The 21,626-nt window shown below is 43.8% G+C and overlaps 1 protein-coding gene across 14 annotated transcripts in view; it reads left to right on the forward strand.

The window, feature by feature from the left end:
* LPP (LIM domain containing preferred translocation partner in lipoma) overlaps positions 1 to 21,626 on the forward strand; it is a 792,938-nt gene that overhangs the window by 649,919 nt on the left and 121,393 nt on the right. For all 14 annotated transcript variants that reach the window (XM_075556195.1, XM_075556197.1, XM_075556200.1 and 11 more), the window contains one exon: positions 13,418 to 13,587. In XM_075556195.1, coding sequence (XP_075412310.1) covers positions 13,418 to 13,587 — 170 coding nt within the window. The remainder of the gene's footprint in view (positions 1 to 13,417; positions 13,588 to 21,626) is intronic.

Consider the following 21,626-nt stretch of genomic DNA (forward strand, 5'->3'; position numbering starts at 1 on the left):
ATGCTTCTGTAAAAAGAGGGCAGATGTCTTATTTAACTTTCCAAGTCTTTCTAAGATTCAAATGAGAATATGGAAATTATGGAGTTCCATGTAGTGTTTCTGTGTTGGGCTGCTAACCACATGGCCAACAGTTCAAAACCACCAGCTGCTCTGCAGGGGAAAGAGGAGGCTCTTTACTCCTTTAAATTTGTACAGTCTTGAAATCCCAAAGGGTTGATTCTACCTTTTCAGGTGGGGTTGCTGTGAGTCAGAATGGACTTGATGGCAGTGAGGCAGGTTGGTTGGTTAGTCCAGGAGGTAGGTAATTTTTGTGTCAATTTTCCAGATTACCCTCAATCTTCATATATTCACATTTAAAGAAACGTAAGGTGGTGCTGTTGGGGAAGCAGTGGCTTCCTAACTGCAAGCTCATTGGTCCAAACTCACCAGCCACTCTTGGGAAAAAAGATGAGGTTGTCTGCTCCTGTAAAGATGTGTAGCCTTGGCGAAACCCTGTGTAAGTCCAGTCTCAGTCAGAATCAACTCAATCACGGAGGATTTTATTTGGGTTTCTGCAATGGCAGTTTTGACATTCATTTTCCCCTCCCCCTTTTCTATGTACCCCTTTTAAATGGTATATCTCATAGAAGCACAAACCATAAGGTAGAAATCTTATCAAATCTACATGCAATGCCTGAGATGGGAAGGATAATACTTGAATAACCATGGGAGAAAACCGATTCATTTGCGTGCAGGTTTTGGTGTACAAAATGTACAAAGCACACTTCTCCAGAGGATCGGATTCGTGTTAGCGCTCCTGCTTCCCCGCTTCTTTTTTGAAGTCGACGCTAGAAGACTGGCTTTGTGTGGCGTAGCGAATTACTTGTCGCACCGCGAACTGGCAGTTAGAGACCTCCAGTAGCTGCAAGGGAGGAAGGTGAAGCTTTCTGCTCCCACAACGATTGACAGTCTCCCCAGGCTCAGTTCTGCTCTGTCCCGTGCGTCAGAATCAACTTGATGACAGGGCGTTTGGTGTGGGATGTTTAATAACTCTTCCCACTAAGTGGTGCGCATCTCCATTCCGGTTTCTTTTGGTGTGGATGTGATTATTACCCATTACACAGATGGAGTCGACCTTATTTAGAGCATACTCCTTTGCCTGAGTTTTGTTTCTTGGATCATAGATAAATTTAGATGGTCTTATTATCACACATTGGGCTTGAGTTCTATACGCCATTACGCCTTTTGAAGTTTCTTATTTTTTCTTTGTTAAAATAAGAATGATATTAAGCGCTGCCTTGTCGATCCCCTCATTCTGGGTGCTCCGTCAGATGAGTGTTGGGCTGCTCAACTCAAGGTCAGCAGTACAAACCCTGTGGCCATTCCATGGGAGAAAGATGAGGCTTTGGACCCCCATAAAGTTTTACAGCCTGGAAAAGCCACAGAGGTTCTTCTCCCGTGTCCTACAAGGTCTCTCTGAGTCAGAAAGACTTGGTAGCAGTGAGTGGGGTTTGGTTTTGTCTGTCACCAAAGATCTTTGAGAGGCCAAATGCATTAAGAGGAAAGTAATTGTCACCTTATCAAGTACTGTGTGAAAGTGTTGCTGCTTTTGGTGCAGTGGCCTCAATTCGGGCTCATGGCAACCCTGGAACACCAGGACAAGTGTTGCTCGATGCTGTCCCGAAAGCACTGCTATGCCCATCCATTGTCCTGGATTGTTGTGTGCCTTTGAACGGAGAGACCCGTCTCCCAGCTCAGTAGCAGACAAGATTCTAATATAATCCATTAAGTAGCCTTCAATGGCTCATTTTCCGAGTAGGTGCCAAGCCAGCCTTTTCCCCCTATAGCCTGTCTGAATCTGGCAGTTCCACTAAAGCCTCCACCACGGGCGACCCTGCTGGTATGTGACATACCATGGACTTAGTTTTCAACATCACAGCAACAGGTCAGACTAACTCGCATTGGAGATATACAAATAAAGCACACGTCAAGCTGGCTGTGGTCACATTGATGACTTCACATGGCGCCCACATGTGTGCGCATTGGAAGTGTACTCCAGGGTTTCCACGTCTTCGTTCTGTGGAGAACAGGTCTGCAGGCCTAATCCATGGAGCTCCGACTTCAACTCACCAGCCTTTGAGTTCACCGTAACGTTGTGAGCCTGCGGTGGCAGCCAGGGCTCCTGGTGTTGCAGTGTGGTGAGCAGTGCCCATTACCATCCGCGGAGCACTCGGGGCTGTTATTGGGCATGGACTGCAGTAGCTGTAGAAACACCCCTTTGGGTGAGCTCGGTGTTAAACTTGCTCTCTAATAACCAGCACACATTTGGAGATTTCCCTCCACAAGAGCTAAAATTAACTAGGATAAGGAGCAGTTTCCGCTTTTGCGTGGAGCTTAAGGGAAATGCAAATTCCCAGGAGAGATAACCCTGGGGCAGATCTGAATCCTAATTCAAAAATAATCATTGTACTACCAATTGGAACTATACTCGTACGTATTGATTTTTCTGTTAGCAGATCAATCATGAAATGAATCTTAAATAGAAAAGCAATAGATTAAAAGTTAGGAGAGGGAATATGAAAATGTCCATGTCCAAGATGAACTTGAAGGGAAATCTTACTTGGGCCAAAATAGATGCTGATCTTGCTGTCAGTGATGTTCTAAGATTTATGTAAGCCTCTTCCCAAGCCGGATGTTCTTAGGCATTTTTGAGCTTTAAAGAAATAAGCCAATCTAGAAAAATGGGTAAGTGGATAGGTTTGGAGCCAGACTGACTGGGCCCCAAATCCAGCATCAATCTTTAAGACTGGCCCTGGGCAGATTCCTCCATGTCTCTGTGCTATCATTTCTTCCTCTCTGAAGTGCAGATGTCCAGAAGCCACGTGTCTTAGGATAGTTGCGAGGATGGCAAAAAATTATACATTGAAAGCGGGTCAAATAATGTCTGGCACCTCGCAAATGCTGAGTAGATAATGACAATTAATTGCTACTAGGACTCTGGGTTCCAGGCATTTTTGCACGATGGGGATTTAATTTGCTAAGCATAAATTCTATTAGCAAACTACTGGTAAATATAATTTGTATAGGACTGCCTCACGGATGCAGCTCAGCTCCACGTGCTGAGTTTTTTTCTTTAGAAGAGGAATTACCTTACACCAGGTTATCCCCAGTTTCTGTCATGCCATAGTCAGCGGGAAGGGAAGGCTCCATGCCAGGCTGGTGGCAGCTCTCACCTGCACCAAATTTCATGGTTTCGCTCTCTAAGACCGTTCATGTCATCGTCTTTTCAGAGACGTTCTTGACAGTGGCTCCTCCTGATCACACAGCACATGTTCAGTAAGTGCATTTTTGGGGAGACCACTTTATTGGGGTCTCTTACAGCTCCTAGAAGAAGTAAGTGCATTTTTGAGGGCTTGGCGTATTATGGCTGGACAGATGACCCAGCCAAGATCTCCTGTTTAGTGAGTCATCTTCTGCATTTTGGTTTTGCGTTGGACATCTCAGACACAGAAGATTTGGAAAACTTGTTTAGGCCCCAAGTACAAAGGAGGATGCTCAAGTTTTTCCTGACCTTCTTCATACCGTAGGTTGTAAAAGGTATTTGGCCTATCACCCCCTTTTCAGGCAAAAAGAAAGAAATGCTCAGGGAACCCCTGGCCAGGAGAGACTCTTGGACCGTCACTCATCATCCAGGATAACGTGTAGGTCTCTCCTATTGCAGCTCGCCATGCCCCACGCGGCCCAGCAGACCCAGGAGGTGTTTTCACCACCCACTCGGTGCCGTCGTAGAAATGCATTTTTTCAAAGAGGTATCTTTGTGCGGAAAGTTATATCCCAAATTTTTCAACACACTGGGTAGCCTTTTTGTTTTCGTTTCTGCTTGACTGCTGCTTTTCTTGAGAATAGAAGTGCCATGTATACTCGAGTATAAGCCGACTCAAATATCAGTCGAATATTACCTCTAGAAACTGCATAATAAATGCACTGGAAAACCCGGCTGACACACGAGTACATACGGTAATTGTTCAGACGCTGTTATCATGACTCCCGCGTGGGCACATTATTTGGGTAGTGAGTATTTCGGGTCACAGTTTTCGGGGCTTTAGCTCCTTAGGGCAACACCTGTGGGTTGGTGGTGGAGGGGCCTCGGAATCACTGCCAACACTGACTGCTCTGTAAGCCAGCGTCGCACTGCCCCATGGGGTTTCCATAAGGAAACAGATCACCAGGTCTTTGGCCTGGAGGCTCCAGCCTGTCCATTAGCTGCTGAGGGCTGACCTGCGGCACCACCAGGTCTTTGACTTGAATGCGCCAGCACACACCGCCCTTTGTGGAACACCATTCCCTTGAGAGCAGTGTTTCTCAGACCCGCCGACATGAAACTCATGTGCAGATCCCCCCCCACACACACACGCACACCAGTCCTTTCCAAACGTCCATGGAGAAATAGAATTGAAGGATAATGTCATTTCTCCAGGAGCGTTTTAAGCTTCCCTCATATCTCAAGGTTCAACCCAAACCAAATAAATCAGGATTTCGGAGGAGTAGACATCTTTTATTCTATTTTTGATTTGAGCATTTCTGAGGGGAAGCTAGGGCTTATGGTTCAATACTCCCAGAGAGCCATTATGAAGAACCTTTACCTTGAATGGACTTCCACCTGTAGTAGATCCCTAGAAGGGGGTGGGACAGGGATGCGAAGTAGCTCCTGTTCTTGTCTCTTCCCAAGAGTAGGAATCAGTGCCTTTGATAAGGATTTCTGGTGGCATCACAATTATGATTGAATAATACAAATATTCACACTAGTTAAAATATATTCTACCTTTGAGAACTTGCCCAACTACTTAACTTTAGGGCTCTTAACTATACAAGCAGGATACTAGATAATGGTTGATAGGATTAAATTAACACACATGCAAAGTGCTGACGTCAGTGCCTAGTGGTGAGAAAAAGGAAAGAAAAAAGTACAATAAATTATCTGGCATTTTTGGTTACGTTATTCACGATTGCAGTTATGTTTGAATCAATGGAATGTGATGTTTGTGTAGGGCTGTCCTTCCCCACTGGCCCCTCACCCCAAACCCCAAAACCAAACTCAGTGCTACCCAGTCAATTCCGACTCATGGGGACCCTGTAGGACAGGATAGAATGGCCCCTATGATTGGTCAACTCGTGCTTTTGAACTCCTCACCTTGAGCTTAGCCGCCCAATGTGTAAACCCTACACCCCAGGTCTCCTACCCCGAAGATCCGGTCTACACAATTAGGCACGCATAAAGTGTCTCCGTGTTAGCCTCCATCATAAGCTCCCCTTGCCGATCCTTCCATTCAGTCTCGGGTTCATCTCATTGACCTCCTAGGCCTCTGTCCGTCCGTCCTAAACTGCTCTCCATGGCAACTTGCTTTCGTTTGGTTTCTCCTCAGTGAGTTATTTTGTGGAGTCCCTGTGTCGAGTAAATGGTGGGAGGCACCTCAGGACACAGGCCTGGAAATCGGTTCCAAAAATTCATGGGCTTGGAAATTGCTCTACGGGGCAATTCTACTCCATATACCATGAGTGAAACAACACTTGGCAGCAGCTGAAAAACCACTTTTTATTTTGTCCTAAAATGTTCCTTAGTTCACTGATCCCTGCAAACTCCTCATGTCTGCCCCCAGTCCTAGTGTTAGAGCAATCATCGTACCTTTCCCTCGGGTGTGTGTGTGTGTCTGTGTGTGTGTGTGTGTGTGTGTGTAGATAGAGGGACGTGAAGGAGGCAGATAGCATCTCTCCCCTCCCATCCCATCAATTGAAGCTGTAAGCCCCTCTCTCTGGATCACCTAAGCAATAACATACACAGTGAGGTGGTCTAGATACATTGTTGGCTGAGTGACAGGAGTCTCATCTAGCACACAGGAGGCCCAGTCACTTCCCAGCCACTGCACCTCATGTTCAGCTTCCACTCATTGGACAGTGAGACTGTGTGGCTGCGATGCTGAACACAGAACTTAGAAAGTCCTTGTGATTGGCCTCAAAACCAGCCCACGAAAAGCCTGCGCATGACTGACTGTGGAGCTGGCAGAAGACTGAGCAGTGTTGGAGTCTGTTCGGTAGGGTCTCCTTAGTCAATGGCAGCTCACAGCACAGTTATTGACCTGGATTTGCCCTACAGCCCAGATTACCTCGTAAACTAAACCAAAGGCTGGAGTATTCAGAGTTAAATGGTTCTAACCATTGGAGACTGCATATCGGTACATTGTTTAAAAATATCTGTGGACACTCGGTTTGCTGTGAGATAGATCCTGTAGTTATCACAACCTAAATGTCTGTCAGTTGACCTTCTCTATTATCTAAGGTCATACCGCAGTGCCCTCTGGTGAGCTCATGTATGGCATGCAAACAGCTGTTCTCTAGGAGGGATGCTTATGAGTGTAAGCGAAGTGTCTCTGGTTCAATGCTAACAGCATACTTTGATAAGAAAATTTAGTGAATTCCATTCCCGTATATTTTTAGTTGGTAGAAACAAAGACATAAAGATGTAACCAAGGAAGATTATTCTTGTTCGTGAAAGACAGCATATATAATGATGCATTTGGAAAAAAAATATCTTTCAGTGTTGAGCAATGGGTCCCCAAACCATTTTGCAGGCTGATGAAAGTTGTCAGGGTGATGTTTGTCGTTTTTGATATCACAAGAGAGCAGTACAGAAAAAGGTCAAGCTTTATTGAATGTTGGAATTACCATGAGAAGCTTTGAAAAATTCTCATATAAGAACATCCCACCCTAGTAGGCCAAGGAAGTAAGAATCTCTAGAACTCTGACCAGGGAACATTCCGTGTGGTTCTGTGTGTAAAGTCCCTCAGAGGACCACACCAGGGGTCTGTGCAGAGTCCTTGTCCAAGGCCTCCGCATTTTTAGAGCAAGTTATTTAGGCGTACAGGAACCAGGACATCCCACACCCCAAACCAGTCCAGTGGCTGCTGAACGAGCTCCAACTCACGTGTATCAGAGTAAAACTGAATGTCACGTGGTCTTTGATGGCTGCATTTGTTAAAACTTTTTATTGTGATTAGGCCACGGTTTACAGAACAGATAAACTGTCTGACATTCACCAGTTCATATACATTTTGTACCAACCCACCCCTTGAAGACTTCTTGATATTATTATCCATTACTCCATATTCACCCTGTATTTCCCCTCCCCGTTCTGCCTTCTTTCCTAATATTTTGCATTCTGGGTCAATATTGCTGTTTTGATCTTAGGTTCGAGACAAGAAGGTGACTAAGGTCTTGTGCGTGCCACCAGTTTTTATCCAATCAGAAAACCTGTTCTCTCATATGATTTGGGTTTATTCCACAATTTCTCCTTATCTATCCAGGATCTACAAATATGGTCCCTTTCAGGGCAGTTGATAGTGGTAGCTGGGTACCATCTAGTTCTTCTGGTCTCAGGGCTTGGCAGATGGAGCTGGATGTGCTTCAGTACTCCCTTGGACTGTTTCCATCTCATATGGCTTTCATCACTCTTCTTTCCTCCCAAAGAGCCAAGATCAATACTTTCCCCTTAGATGACTGCCTACTAGCTTTGTAGACCCCTCTAGCTGCTCACTGAAGTGGGATGTAGAACACTGTCTTGGTGAGCTATGTTATGGCAAGTGACCTTGGTGTCTCCAGAGACCATGCCCCAGGCCCAGCAGCCCATTCCCTCAAAATTCCTTATTCATACGATTGCCTCCTGGATGCCCTACTACATGCCTGTGTATGTTTGCAACAAATGTATGTTTTACTCACTTATTCACTCACAGTCCATCCCGACGCAGAGTGAACCTATAAGACAGGGTAGAACTGCCCTGTGGGTTTCCAAGGCTGTTAATCTTTACAGGAGTGGAAAGCCTCATCTTTCTCCCATGGAGCAGCTTGTAATTTTGAACTGCTGACCTTGTAGTTAGCAACCCAATGCATAACCGACTAGAGAATCTTGGTTAGACTCCCACACTTCCTCCCATTACTGTTCAGCCTGCATGTCTATCCAAGCATCTAGTAGATCACCACTATTTCAGGCTCGTGTATTTGCCATTGGCTGATTTTTTGCACTTAAGATGCTAGACCTTTCTGCGCAGCCCCTCATACATTTGAGTTAGCAGCCAAGGGTGCTATGAAATAAGTTTTCGTCATTCGAAAATGCTGTCATCCTAGAGCAGTGGTTCTCAACCTTCCTAATGCCATGACCCTTTAATACAGTTCCTCATGTTGTGGTGACCCCCACCCCAACCATAAAATTATTTTCGTTGCTACTTCATTACTGTAATTTTGCTACAGTTATGAATCGTAATGTAAATATCTGATATACAGGACGTATCTTCATTGTTGCAAATTGAAAGTAATTAAAGCATAGTGATTAATCACAAAAAAATATGCAATTATATATTGTGAAATATTTATTTCTAATTACAAATAAGTGAAATTGTGTGTGTATATCTTCATGTGGACGGATGCACCAGGAGATGGACAGAGGAGTCGTGTCTCGGTTGCTAAGGCCATCAGAAATAGGTGTTTCACGACCCCTAGGTTGAGAACTGCTGTTCTAGAGCCCTCAGTAATATCATGGGGCTTGCCACAGAAAGGATATAAACTTGTTCTGTTTATAGTGGAAAATAATTTCTGTTTAATGGGAGCTGTACTTAAGAAAGATAACACCAGTAGCTATATGCGGGTTAAATTAAAACAAGCTTTGTTTCCAAGAATACGTTACCATCATTTCACTGCCTTATTGGTCCAACGTTTTGACCAGAATTTTTTTTTCAGCCTGTATTATAGAAAGTGCTTAATAGGAAGGGAATCGGATACCCTGCCATTGGCATGTGGAAACATCATTTGTTTTAATATTTAAAGCTAGAATAGTAACGTTGCTTGTGCCTTAGATTGTGACATAAGTTAAATAGCAAGAAGGGCATGAAGAAAGATGTGGCCAGGCATGGCTTCATGTGGACACCACGTTGCTATTTCGCTTCGATCTTGATTTGGGTGCTTTGGAGTGTGCCACCACGTGCCCAGGGCAGCAACACCAAAGGCCATGGGCCTTCTTTAGTAGCCCCCTCAAAAGCCAACACACAGAACCAGTGTCTGAAAAAAAGGAGGCTCTGGTGTCAATGGATCATGAAAGGCAATCTCTCTCTATTTCATGAAATTTGTTTTACTTTATAGAGTGAATAAATATACATTTTACCAAAGCAAAAACTGGAATCAAAACAGAATAGGAAGACCCCTCCTTCCCCACACTACCTCCCCTTCCTGACTTGTTGCTCTACCTGGACTGTCGCATGCCACCTGTGAAATTTCTGAAATGACTTGTCCAAATCCTGTCTAATCGTGCTTATTTGTCTCAGTTCTTAAGGCAACCATGAAACCGTTTCTTTTGTAAGAGGCAATAAAGCAGACATAAGGAGCGGCCGGTCAGGAGGCGACATAGCCAGATCCAGGTGGTGGGCATCTGATAGCAGGGGAGCGTTTCAGACACATTACAAAGATTGCCGCATGGGGGGGTGCGACTGGAGGTGAGGGACAAGAAGAAGCCAGGGCTGGCTGCCACCATGGCCGGTGTACAGAAACACACATGCCGGCAAGCACAGATGCACAAACCTTTGATCCTCTGATGAAATTCTCCCCGGGTTGTCCAGTCCTCTGCCACTGGATAGAGCTCTGTGTACCAACCGGCTCCTCATCTCGCCCTGCACCTGAGTGTCAGCTTCCTGCAGGCCTCTAAGCACCTGTTTGCTTTCGGCTCTGATGCCCGCCGATGGAGTACCATTCTCCTGGGCATTGTTGTTGACACGTGCAGAGATATCTGTCTAAAAGACGGGCGCTATGATGGCTTGCTCTTCATGATGTGTACGGCAACCCCCCTCGGGGCAAGGATGTACTGTGCTCCTGTACGGTACTCTTCTTTCGGTCCCTTAAGCCTCCCCCCAAGGCTGAGGTGGAAACATTTTTTTGCTGTGTAAAGGGAGCGTTCGGGCACCTTTTCTGCTCTGCTGGTGTGTGTAGGGCTATTTTTATTTTTTGTTCTTTGCTGGTTTTCTGGGCTTGTGATTTTAAAGGTGCCAGACTGACTACCCTCAAGGCCAAGAATAGGAAAGTGTCATGGGACTGGAGGCAGCAGACCGGGTCGTGTCTGCGTCCGGCGCAGTCTGCTGACCCACTCTGAGAATATTCTCCACGATAGAAGAGAAGCTTGTTTCTTTCCAGTGTAGTCCACGTGTTCCCGTAGCTGAGAAGGCCAGAGCTGGCTGTGCCAGGACCAACTCAGTGTAGGGTTTTAGGGTCCAACAAATCACCACTGCTCACTCCCCCCTTAGAGAAACCAGGTGATCTGCTTCTCTTTCATCTCTACTTGTCCACATTCCATCCCAGGTTTGAGCCTCTTGTTGCCACGGCTGCGTCAGTCCATCTCATCGAGGGACTCCGGTTTTCCCTAACCCTCTTCTTTACCAAGCATGTTTTGAAAGCGCTTTTCCAGGGACTGGTCTCTCATGATAACATGTGCCAAGTATATGAGACACAGTCCTACCATCCTCCCTTCTAAGTTACAGAGTAGGTCTTTGGAATCTCTTGGAATAGGTGAAAATCTCCACCTTTATCTTTATAGCCTGCCCTATAAGTCTTGCTCCAACCGTCCTTCCTTTCGAATCAATAGTTGCCATCGATTCCCAGATGTCCATGCCCATCTAGTAGACTCCCCCTTTCGGGTTGTAGCTGTTAAGCTGTGGGCATCCATGGTCTAGATCAAAACTGCTACCTCGACCTATCTGGTAGAGCACCAGCACCAGTTGTTAACTTTGGGCGGGGAGCATTCGCAGACCCGTAGTATCTTTGAACATTTGTATTTTGTGCACTGGCAGTCCAGATGCCCCACTCTCTAAACTGAAGATGGTCCAATGGTGCCGTGAAGTTCTCAGAATCCTACCTTCATAGCATAGTGAGCTGTCCAGTAAACCAGTGGAAGGTTTTTTCCATTTGTTTTTTACTTCTTTGGTGTTATTTCAGAAAAGTTGCAAAAACAATGCCATATGAAATAATTTGTGTTACGAAAGGGAGGGAGAGTTCCAAGTCAGACAGTTAAAAACATTTTTAAACCATTTAAACAATAAGTACAAGTTCACTCTTAGATTTGTGACTCTTAGGAGCCTATCGAGTTTATTACATTTATTATATAAGATTAATTTTATCCACCCAAAAGAATGTAATATCAGAATTTCACAATAGTACCAGTTTTAGTGGAGACAACCATTTCCAACAGCTGTTGATGTGTCCAGCACATGATATTTTTGACTCCGTGTAGACAAAAATTACAAATGAGTCATTTTGGCCATTCTTCAAGGACACAGGGAATCCTGCAACAGAATATGAAGAAATCTTTTCCAGGTCAAAATGCAACCAGAGACGATTAGAAATGTGTTTGCCGCTTTTCTTCCAAATTGAAACATTTAGCCTTGTCATATCCAAGTGTGAAATGGTTGTCAATCCAATATGACGGAGTGCTGAAAGGCCTTCTTTCGTGAGAAATCTCTCCACGGTGCTAGATCTGTGTTCCGTCTGATACATAAAGCTCCTAAGGGGAAATACAGCACGGTGGCTAAGGGCATTCACAGTGAAGTTGGATTTCTTGAGTGTTACTTAGCCACGTTGTAATCTAGTTCCCTCTTCTGTAAAATGGAATAATAGCCATGGCTGTCTCATAGGGTTCTTCTGAATATTAAGTGAGTGAATATATATAAAAGGCCAAGAACAATGCTTAGCACATATGAAGCGTTACGTTAGTTATAACTTATCCATAAGATCCCCAAATGTCCAACCAGCATTCCAGCTAGGATTGGTGAGGATTTTCTGACTCAGTAGAAGCAGTGATGATCGAGAAGGGGGAAATGACTATCGTTAACAGACATCTTGATGAAGCTTGCAACTAGCATCATGCCTCTCGCTGAAATAACTATTTCTCTTAAATTTCATTTTATTGTTATTTAAAAATTAACACAAATGTGTAAAACCTAAATCTCACTACCATATGCAGACCAGATGCCTATTAATTGATGTAAGAATAATGGACGTTTGCAGACTGCTAGGCTTCTCCTTGAAAGGCAGCCATGCCCGCGATGTGACTCAGAACGCTCTGTGTTATAGCATTGTTGCAGAATCGAGGGAGGTTCAAATGGGAGCCAATCTGGAGGCTGTGCTGACCTAGCACCTTACAGCCTTTCAAGTCAGAGAGAGCTAACACTTGATCCGTAGGCTGCAAAGACAGAACTACAACTATTAGGTACAGTGAGGAAGCAGTCTTCGTATTTTAGGTTCAATATGGGAAAGAACTTTCTACCCGCCAGCACTGCCTTGACAGTGAAAGGGGGCTGCCTTGTGCTCTGCCTTCCCCCGAGGGGCACAGCAGAGGTTTTATAACCAGGGATAACTGAAGTTTGCATTTGGACCCAGTGCCCTTAGTGTGTGACTGGACACACAGACTTCTCGAGGAGAAAGGCGTTCTGAGACGGTTTATCGCCAGTTCCTCTCACGCCGAGCACCCCTAGCTAGCTAGCTACCTGTGAGAGCAGAGGCAGAGAATGAGCACTAGACTCCAATTAGATGTGTGCACTTTACTCAGTCACTTTCTCTGGAACGTGACGGGGAGGGTCCTCTCGTGCCAGCCTCACCAACGACGGAAAGAAAGACCTGTTGCCTCTGAGTTCACTTGGCCTTGAGGAGACCCCTTGTGTGGCACAGCAGAACTGGGCTCCATGGTTTTCCACGGCTGATTTTTCAGAATCACGTCCCTGGCTCTTTGTTTCCGTTGAGTCGATCTGAACCACCACTTTGGGCTATCAACCAAGGATTTGAACCCTTGGCCCTATACCAGGAGGCCTTTCAGGAGCCCTGGGGGGCAGTGGATGAAATATCAGGCCGCTAGCCACAAGGTAGCTACTCTGCTGGGGGAAGTGGCGGCTGTCACAGATTTGCCCTCAAGGAGCAGGTCTGCTCTAACCTGTCGGGTCGCTGTGCATCGCAATGGACTGATGACAGTAGGACTGCTGTCTGCAAGGTAAGCAGTGTGTCCTATGGGGTCACCATGGGTCTGAACCAGCTCCATGGCAGTGAATTCACAAATGGGAGACCTCGCCAGCCAGGTACTTCTGTTTATGTGGATCAGAATAAAACTAACTGCACAATCAAGGGTCTTCATTGATTAAATCTCGTGGAAATTGATCTCCTAGACCCCCACTAGGTGCACCACCAACCTTTGGTTAACAGTAAACATGTAACCTTTGCACACCAGGGACTCCTTTACCCAGCCAGGATGGCGATGGCTATGCTGCTGCCGCTGCCCATGAGCCCCTGGGGCCATCAGCACCTCACCTGTGAGGGCCGCAGGGTCCGTGGGTTGTTCTGAATAATCAGTCTCTTTGTCTTCCAGGCCGCTGTGCTCGCTGTGGGGAAAATGTCGTCGGCGAAGGGACAGGCTGCACTGCCATGGATCAGGTCTTCCACGTTCAGTGTTTCACCTGCATCGTCTGCAGCAGCCAGCTCCGGGGGCAGCCCTTCTATGCCGTGGAAAAGAAGGCCTACTGCGAGCCCTGCTACATCGTAAGTTCCACATTTGTCTCCTGCTGTTTGGGAAAGATGTCTTTTCTGCCCACCCCCACCCCCACTCCCCAAAAAGTTCGTCACTACAGCTAGAAAGAACCATTAAATCTTCCTTCCTAACGAGACCTTAAAAGAAAAGTTTGTGCAAGTGAATCAGCATATCTTAATGCCTCCTTTCTGCCCTCTGGTCATAGGAGGTCAAAGATGCCTTGGAATGGGGCTTCCAATAATTTGACACTGTAAGACTGTACGTTTGGGAGTCATTTCATTTCTCTCCCCTGTGGCAATCAAAACTCACTTAGCATCATTCGAGAACCACAGAAGGATGGAGCGAGTGAAATGAGTTACCTAGCTCTTCTGTCCCTAGAAGTTAAACTACAGCAAGGCAGAGAAGAAAGAACAGCTCTTTATGGTCTGTCCTTAATGTCAAAGCCAGGATTGTATCCAGTTGTTTGTATTTCTGGTTCCATGTGGGTTACAGACAATATACAGTTTGACTTTGCCCAAAGCATGAACACAGTAAATACCCTATTGATGTTGAATTACCCAGGAAGACACGTTTACACACAAGGGAGAGTCTAGTAAACAATAGCTTATCAATTTAGAAAGGAAGGATGTTTCAGAGATCAATCCTTGAAATCTTTATTTGAAACGGAAATGTATGACATAATTATCTGTCTCTACACTGATTGTCATTCAAAATGCCATGAGGCCATCTCTGTGAAAATGTTTCCTGCTTTGAGCTCTATAACGGCTTCCTAAGGATATTTGTCTTTGTGCTTCTTGGACAACCTTGTGACGATTTCTCAACTCTGTGATGACTGCTTTGTTGATTTTACTACTGGTGTTCTTTGGTCAGTGTTCTTCCATCTCTCTTTCCCTTGTGAGCTAGGAATCACAGGTTAATATAGCATAGATTTGAGAAATGTGGGTTTGAATTTGATTCTAGCTTTTAAATCTTGGACTCCTTGGGAAAGCTACGTAAGACTTTCTGTGCCTCAGTTTTCTCATCTACATAATGGAGGCCTTTGAAATCTTTCCACCGTGGTGTTTGGGAGATTATGTGAGACCTTCACATAAGACACGCCTAGCTTGGTCAGTTCAACAAATCTTGATGGGATCAATGTTCCTCTGAGGCACATTTCAATCAGATACGTAGGTCTGTTTATAGCTTAGTGTAAGGGCTTTGTTGTAGAGTGAGATTCATGGGCTTGAGGAAAATCTCAGATGTACCTCCTCCCCTTTTTCAATGCTTTCCTTGCTTTCTTGAGTGTGTAACAAGATAGAAAGAAATCAAGGCTGACTACAACATCTGGGTTCAAGTTTTCTGCCACCGCTCCAGGTGTTCCTTAAGATCTCAAGTTCTTTCAGACAACTGCTTCAAAAAGAAAAAGACCCCAGGTTCTTCTGCTTGGGGTGCCTGGTGCTGCACTGTGCTTATGGCGAGGAAGCATATCTGAGAGACATTGAATCACATGCTGGAAACAGCTGCACGCACTTCAGTAATGGGAATTCACACTGTCCTTTTTTACTTCTTTTCCGCATAAAGCTTTTCATCAAGATTTTTCTGTAGTGAGACTTAGCCATAGTAACTCTAAGATGTAATTTAATTCCCACCAAAAATTCAGTTATATTTACTCCGGGACCCTTGTTCAGTATTGAGTCTCGAGTTCAATATACCCAAGTGCATGTATTAGCACTTGAATGTCTTCTGAATGCTTCACCATCCGATGACCTAGAAATGCCAAAAGGGATCTCTGGATGGGGACGAAATGAAGATGGAATCTGCATTAGGAGGATCCTGGTGTGACTCTCCCGGAACCCAAACACTAAGAATGGGAATCTCTGGAGAGACCACCCAGCCGATTGCCTCTTGTTCCATTGGCAGGACGCCCTGGCTGGCACAAACAGTTTCTGCTTGGCTGCTAATCTAAGGATTGGTAATGCAAACTCACCCAGCAGAGCCAAAGAATAAAGACATCGGGATCTGCTTCCATTCCATTGCAGCAAAAGAAGCCTATGGAGCAGGTCAGCTTTCTAGCCACGGGGCCATCAAGAATCAGCCTGGCTTAATGGCAGTGAGTTTGATGTTTGATTGACAGTGGTGGAGTTGATGTCCCAAAGACACCTGGCATGAAATGCACCAGACAAAGAGGGTATCAGTGGTGGTTTATTCTCTCTCTCTCTTAAACTCAAAATATTGAAAATAGTTCCATAGTTAATTATTTCAGTGTGAGGACCAACAGTTTTAGTCTCTGAATTCAGGCATGAGATCAGCCTAATATAAATATTTAGCTTGGCCCAAATTGGTCATGGATAAGCTGAACATTATATTTGATTTTTTTTAAACTTACATAGTTTAAAGAGAAAATGTGTCAGTAATGTCTTCAGTTCTAAGTTAGTGATTTCCCGTGTTTTCCATGGTCTCTTGAATCTGTAACCCTTGTGCATGTTGATGCTGCTGTGGGGTTGCTTGAAGGCTGACCCACAGCCTCCCTACAGACATGGGAGAACAGGCAGGCCCACAGAGCTCCTAGGCTGGTCCCTTTACAGGAGTGGATCGCCAGGTCTTCTCTCCCAGGGAGCCACTGTTGAGTTCCAAGTGCTGATCTTTTACTAAGCAGCCACGCACTTAACCATTGTCGACCAGCTCTGCTCAGAATTCCAAGTTTGTTGTGGTAAAGGTACTGTCTTTCTTTCCTAGATTACTTGATATATTTCTTTTGCAGTTTTTGTTGATTGGGTTACAGTAATTTTGCAGATGATTTTCCAGTTCGCCATCTTCTTTTAAAAAATCTACTTAATTTTAAATTGTGTTTTTACATGGTAAAATCATTTGTCACTCAACAGATGTTGACTGGTTTCCAATCTTTCAGTAGTGTACATAACAACCATAAATGAGTAAAATTTCTTCTTTAAATTTTGTATTACTTCCTTAGCATCAATTCTTTCATGTCTACTACCAAGTTAAGTTTAACATGATTTTTGAAGAATTTGACATTACCTTGAAATTTTTCTGTAGAGTGTTTTTGGTTTTGTTTTGTTTTTCACAAAAGAACCATTACTAGTGAGCTGAAATATTGGACTGCAACTTCTCCACTATTGAGTTTTCACATCGATTTCTTATTTTGTATCATTTTCCTAAATGTATTATGCAAACTCACAGATTTTTAAAATTTGAGAGTATATAGTTATTTGAAAACTCAAGACATATTTAGTTTTGATTATTAGTATAGATGTAGATAAATGCATATAAGTGCAAAGCAATAAACCTTCCTTAGGAAGGAATAGGGTATAAACTGAAGTCGTTCCTTCCAGTTGAAGAACTCCTGGTGGCACAGCTTGTAAGCGATTGACTGCGAATTCAAAGGTCAGTGATTGAAATCCACCAGCCATTCCATTGGAAGAAGCTGTGTCAGCCTCCTTCCGTACAGGTGACAGCCTTGGAAACCTTGGGGGTGTGCCCACAGGGCCACTGTGCAGTGTGAATCAACTGGGTGACAATGGGATTAGAGTGTTTCATTTCAGTAGCCCTGCCTTTCTTGGAGTGACCTTAGATCTGTCCTCTGACTTTTCTGAATACCAGATACCTCTGTGTTGAAAGGAAGACGCTAGCTTCCCCCTATCCTCAAAGAATAGTAATAAGCAAGTTCATGTGGTTATTAGGTACCATTGAGTCGGTTCAGCGACTCGTAGCGACCATACGCATGGCAGAATGAAACCCTCCCCAGTCCTGGGCCATCCTCTCAGTGGATCCGACCCCATTGTTACAGCCACTGTGTCACTCATCCTGCAGTGGGCCTGCACCCATGTGCTATTTGGTAAATTAAGAAATTGTTTCATAATGTAAGGGCAAAAGAAAATAATCATAATAATGTAAGATATTAACCTGATAACAGTATCATCATTGCTTTATTTTCCGTAGTAAAATGTCATATAGTACAGAAACCCTCTAAGTCGGGATCCCTGGCTAGAATTGCTATTTTTACATTGTTTCGACCTTGTGGAGGTGCAGAAATCAGCAGATGCCATAGAAGGAATATGAGAAGATGAAGCATATACTTCACTTAGGAATATGTTTATGACTGTACAAGTATAAAGGATTACCATGAGTTTGAATTGACTCCAGGGAATGTGTTTAGCTTTCAGGTTTCTAAGTGTGAAGGGCAGCAACAATGCTTTGCACCTGTGTGTCCTTCCGCCATTAAAGAGATGGGCTTACTCATAATTTTAGAATGAGCCGAAGAATTGATGTTCTCTTCATAGCCCTGCGGGGAGACCTGCCTAGGGTGCCCGCACAGCCGAGAATTGCAGCAAAAGTCTGGTTACAAGCCGGCATCCCAGGCTCCTCCTCTAAACCAGAGCTTTTAGAAATGAAATAAGTGGATTACATCCAACTCCTGACTTTCTGACGGTTGATATCAGGACAGACAGTTAAAAGGACTCTGAAAAAGGAAGACGCGCTACACAGACGTCTACATATTTTTAGCTACCTGAACTCGGCACATCTAAGGTGTGATAGCTATATGGCACATACCCTGGGTATCACTTCCGTGGTGGAGAGGAGCCTGAGCAGTCTATGGCCAATGCCCATCGCAAGCAAGGCAGGCATGCAGAGGCGCGCCAAAAGATGGGAGGAGGCAAAAAACAACTGAGGTACGCCTAATATGAAAGACACCTGACTGCAGCAGCGGGTCAGGAGAGGGAAGACGTTTCTGCTGACTCCTTCCCACTGTTGACGTCTGTGCATCTTCACATTGAGGGGAGGGGGTGCAGCGTAGAGACCGCCTCGGGTGCTCCCTGGCCTCCTGTGTCCCTGCATTGGTTGTAAACACCCGAGCATCTCCCTCTTTCACTAAAGGGCTACAGCTAAAACGGTCGCCCCTGCACCCTGCATTAAGAGCTAGGCTTTTGTACCTTTACAGGAAAGGTGGCCTTTTATCCGCTCGATCCCTCCTAATAAAATGTTTTAAAAGCTGTTAGCGGCAGTGCTTTCTGTGGGTGTTGGAACTGAACTGAATGTTTGCATGCAACCTGAAAACCCACGTCGACATGAACTTCCTCACATGGCTTGGCTTACGGCCCACCTCCGTCCCCTTGCCTCCGAGAACCGTTTGTCCTCCTGGACTCTACAGCATCTTTCTGCAGGCCCTCTCCCAGGAAGGAGAGATGCAGTTCAGAAAAGAAGCAGCAAAGTTGTTGAGTGCGCTTCAGAGATTTGGCTGTTCTGCCAACTATGAGTAGTTCATGCTTCTACCTGTGTCACCGGCTGCAGTTTACAGCGCTCCTGAGCATCTGTGCAGGTTTTCCATGCTTATTAGAACCCCATGAAATAGACAAAGGGCAGCTTATTGGTCCCATTTTACAAATATGGCTTTAAAGTTTTCAGAATAAAATGTCACAAGACAGAGACTTAGAACAGAATCTTGCAGCTCCCAGTTTGTTTTTGTTTTTTAAACATTTTATTAGGGGCACATACAACTCTTATCACAGTCCATACATATACATACATCAATTGTTTAAAGCACATCTGTACATTCTTTGCCCTAATCATTTTCTTTTTTTTTTTCTTTTTTTACATTTTATTAGGGGCTCATGCAACTCTTATCACAATCCATACATATACATACATCAATTGTATAAAGCACATCCGCACATTCCCTGCCCCAATCATTCTCAAAGCATTTGCTCTCCACTTAAGCCCTTTGCATCAGGTCCTCTTTTTGCTCCCAGTTTGTTGCTGAGTGCATGCGTGCTGTCCTGCCTGCCACTGGTGTTCAACTTCCACAGACATGAACATACCGACAGCCCCAACCCTGTATTTAAACTCATGGCTCCAGAAGTCCCACTGCCATGGGAGTCAGTTCCCACTCATCACGATGCCATATAGGTTTTTGGAAGCTGTAAATATTTATCAGAGCAGATAACCTCCTCTTTCTCCCAAGGGGTGACTGGTGGACTTGAACCGCCAACCTTAAGGTTAACAGTTCAACACTCATCAGTCAGACCTAAAATGCTGAACCTCTACAGAAAAATAGTCATACATCACTGTTTCTCCCAAGCAGATACATTTGCCTTTCCCTGAAAGGTTTCCAATTAAAAGGCAAGTGGCTTACAATAATGGTTTAAAAAGTGGTTTACAATAATCCTAACATCTGATGTTAGGTTTTATAAAGTGCTTTTCTTGTATTTCATTTTATCCTTTCATCATCCTGAGAAGTGTGTAGTTTTATTGCTGTTTTCATTTCCAAGAGTAAAAAACCGAGTCTTGGATAAATGTAAGTTTGCTCAGTCCACAACATGTAAGTATTAGAGCCAGGACGTGAACTTTAGTTTTTGATTATCAAATGTCTCCAACAGAAATCATTGAAAATCTCACGTGTTATTGCTAGGTTTCCTTGTCCTCATTTTTTCTATTACTGTTTCTTCATCATGTGAGCCTTTCCAAAATAATAGTTAACACAGTCTCTGAATTTCAAAATGTGGCATTTGCCTTATTTTTAGTATGTTTGAGAAATGTTGATCCAGAATAATCGTGTTTATTTAGTAATTCTTATATTTTCCATTTATAATTGCATATGAATTTACTTATGTATGTACATATTAGGGGGTTATTAGAGAAAAGTTGGCAGAAGGAAAAAGTGATATTTCACTAATCAAAATATAATCACTATTTATACTTTGTCAACATATACCAAAAACCTGTTGCAACACTCTAGGACAGGGTAGAACTGCCCCTGTGAGTTTCTGAGACTGTTAACTCTTTATGGGAGTAGTAAGTCTGCCTTTTTCTGACAGCAGCTGGTGGTTTCGAACTGCTAATTCTGCAGATGGCAGGCCAACATGTAGCCACTATGCTGCTAGGGCCCCATGTACTAATGGATATAGATTTTTATCTATATATATATATATCCACACTTCTGTATATATTGTTACACAGGCACACAATAGTATCCTATCACAGATACTAGCTTCTAACTTTCTTTTGTTGTGTAAAATAATATCTCACGATAGGAATAATCTTTAAATGATACATGGATATACAAAAATAATATACAATGTCTATCTGTCCTTTCTGAAGACGTTCCTCAAAGAAATATCCCAGCAGATAAATGTAACGCAGAAGGAAGACCCAGAAAACAATAAGAAATGGTCAAAAACAATGAACCAATAAAGCTAGCAGTTAAAAACAAAAGGATGAACAAAAATCTCGTTGTAAATTCAAATCCAAAGGAAATATTAATGTTATGGAAACTATAATATTGATAGCAGAGGAAATAATATTCAAGGCAAAACTCTTAAATAAACCAAAGAGCAATAACTGATTTATCAACGACATAATTCCTAACCAAGAATTCCTAACAACCTTGAACTTTCACTATTAAATAACATTGTGTTTAAATATGTTATTGTTAGATGCCATCGAGTTGTTCTGACTCACAGTGACCTTGTGGGCAACAGAAAAAAAATCCTAAATCGTGCCCAGTGCCGTGCCATCCTCAGAGTCATTCCTATGCTTGAGCCCTTGTTGCAGCCACTGTGTCCATCCATCTGGTCGAGGAGGGTCTTCCTCTTTGTACCGACCTTCTACTCCACCAAGCAGGATATTCTTCTCCAGGGACTGGTCTCTCCTGACAACATGTCCAAAGTATGGGGAAGTCTCGCCAGCCTTTCCTCTAAGGAACTTTCTGGCTGTACTTTTTCCAAGACAGATTTATTTGTTCTTTTGGCAATTCCCCGTCCTTTCAATAATCTTCGCCAGCACCGTAATTCAAACAAATCAATTATTTGGTCTTTCATATTCAGTGATCAATTTTCATGTGTAGATGAGGTCATTGAAAAGATATAATACAAAAATCTCATTGAAATATAAGATAAAAATGAAGAAAACATTTTTTATAGTTTTGGGGTGTTTTTATTTCACTCTTTGACATAGCAATTGTAAGTAAAATAATATGAATAGTAAGACTGGCTTAAGCAATGAACAGAGATCCATATAATCAAAGAGATTTTCATATCTCCATGGAAGGCTATGGAAC

This window comes from Tenrec ecaudatus, chromosome 8, assembly GCF_050624435.1.
Source record: "Tenrec ecaudatus isolate mTenEca1 chromosome 8, mTenEca1.hap1, whole genome shotgun sequence".
Taxonomy (NCBI): Eukaryota; Metazoa; Chordata; class Mammalia; order Afrosoricida; family Tenrecidae; genus Tenrec; species Tenrec ecaudatus.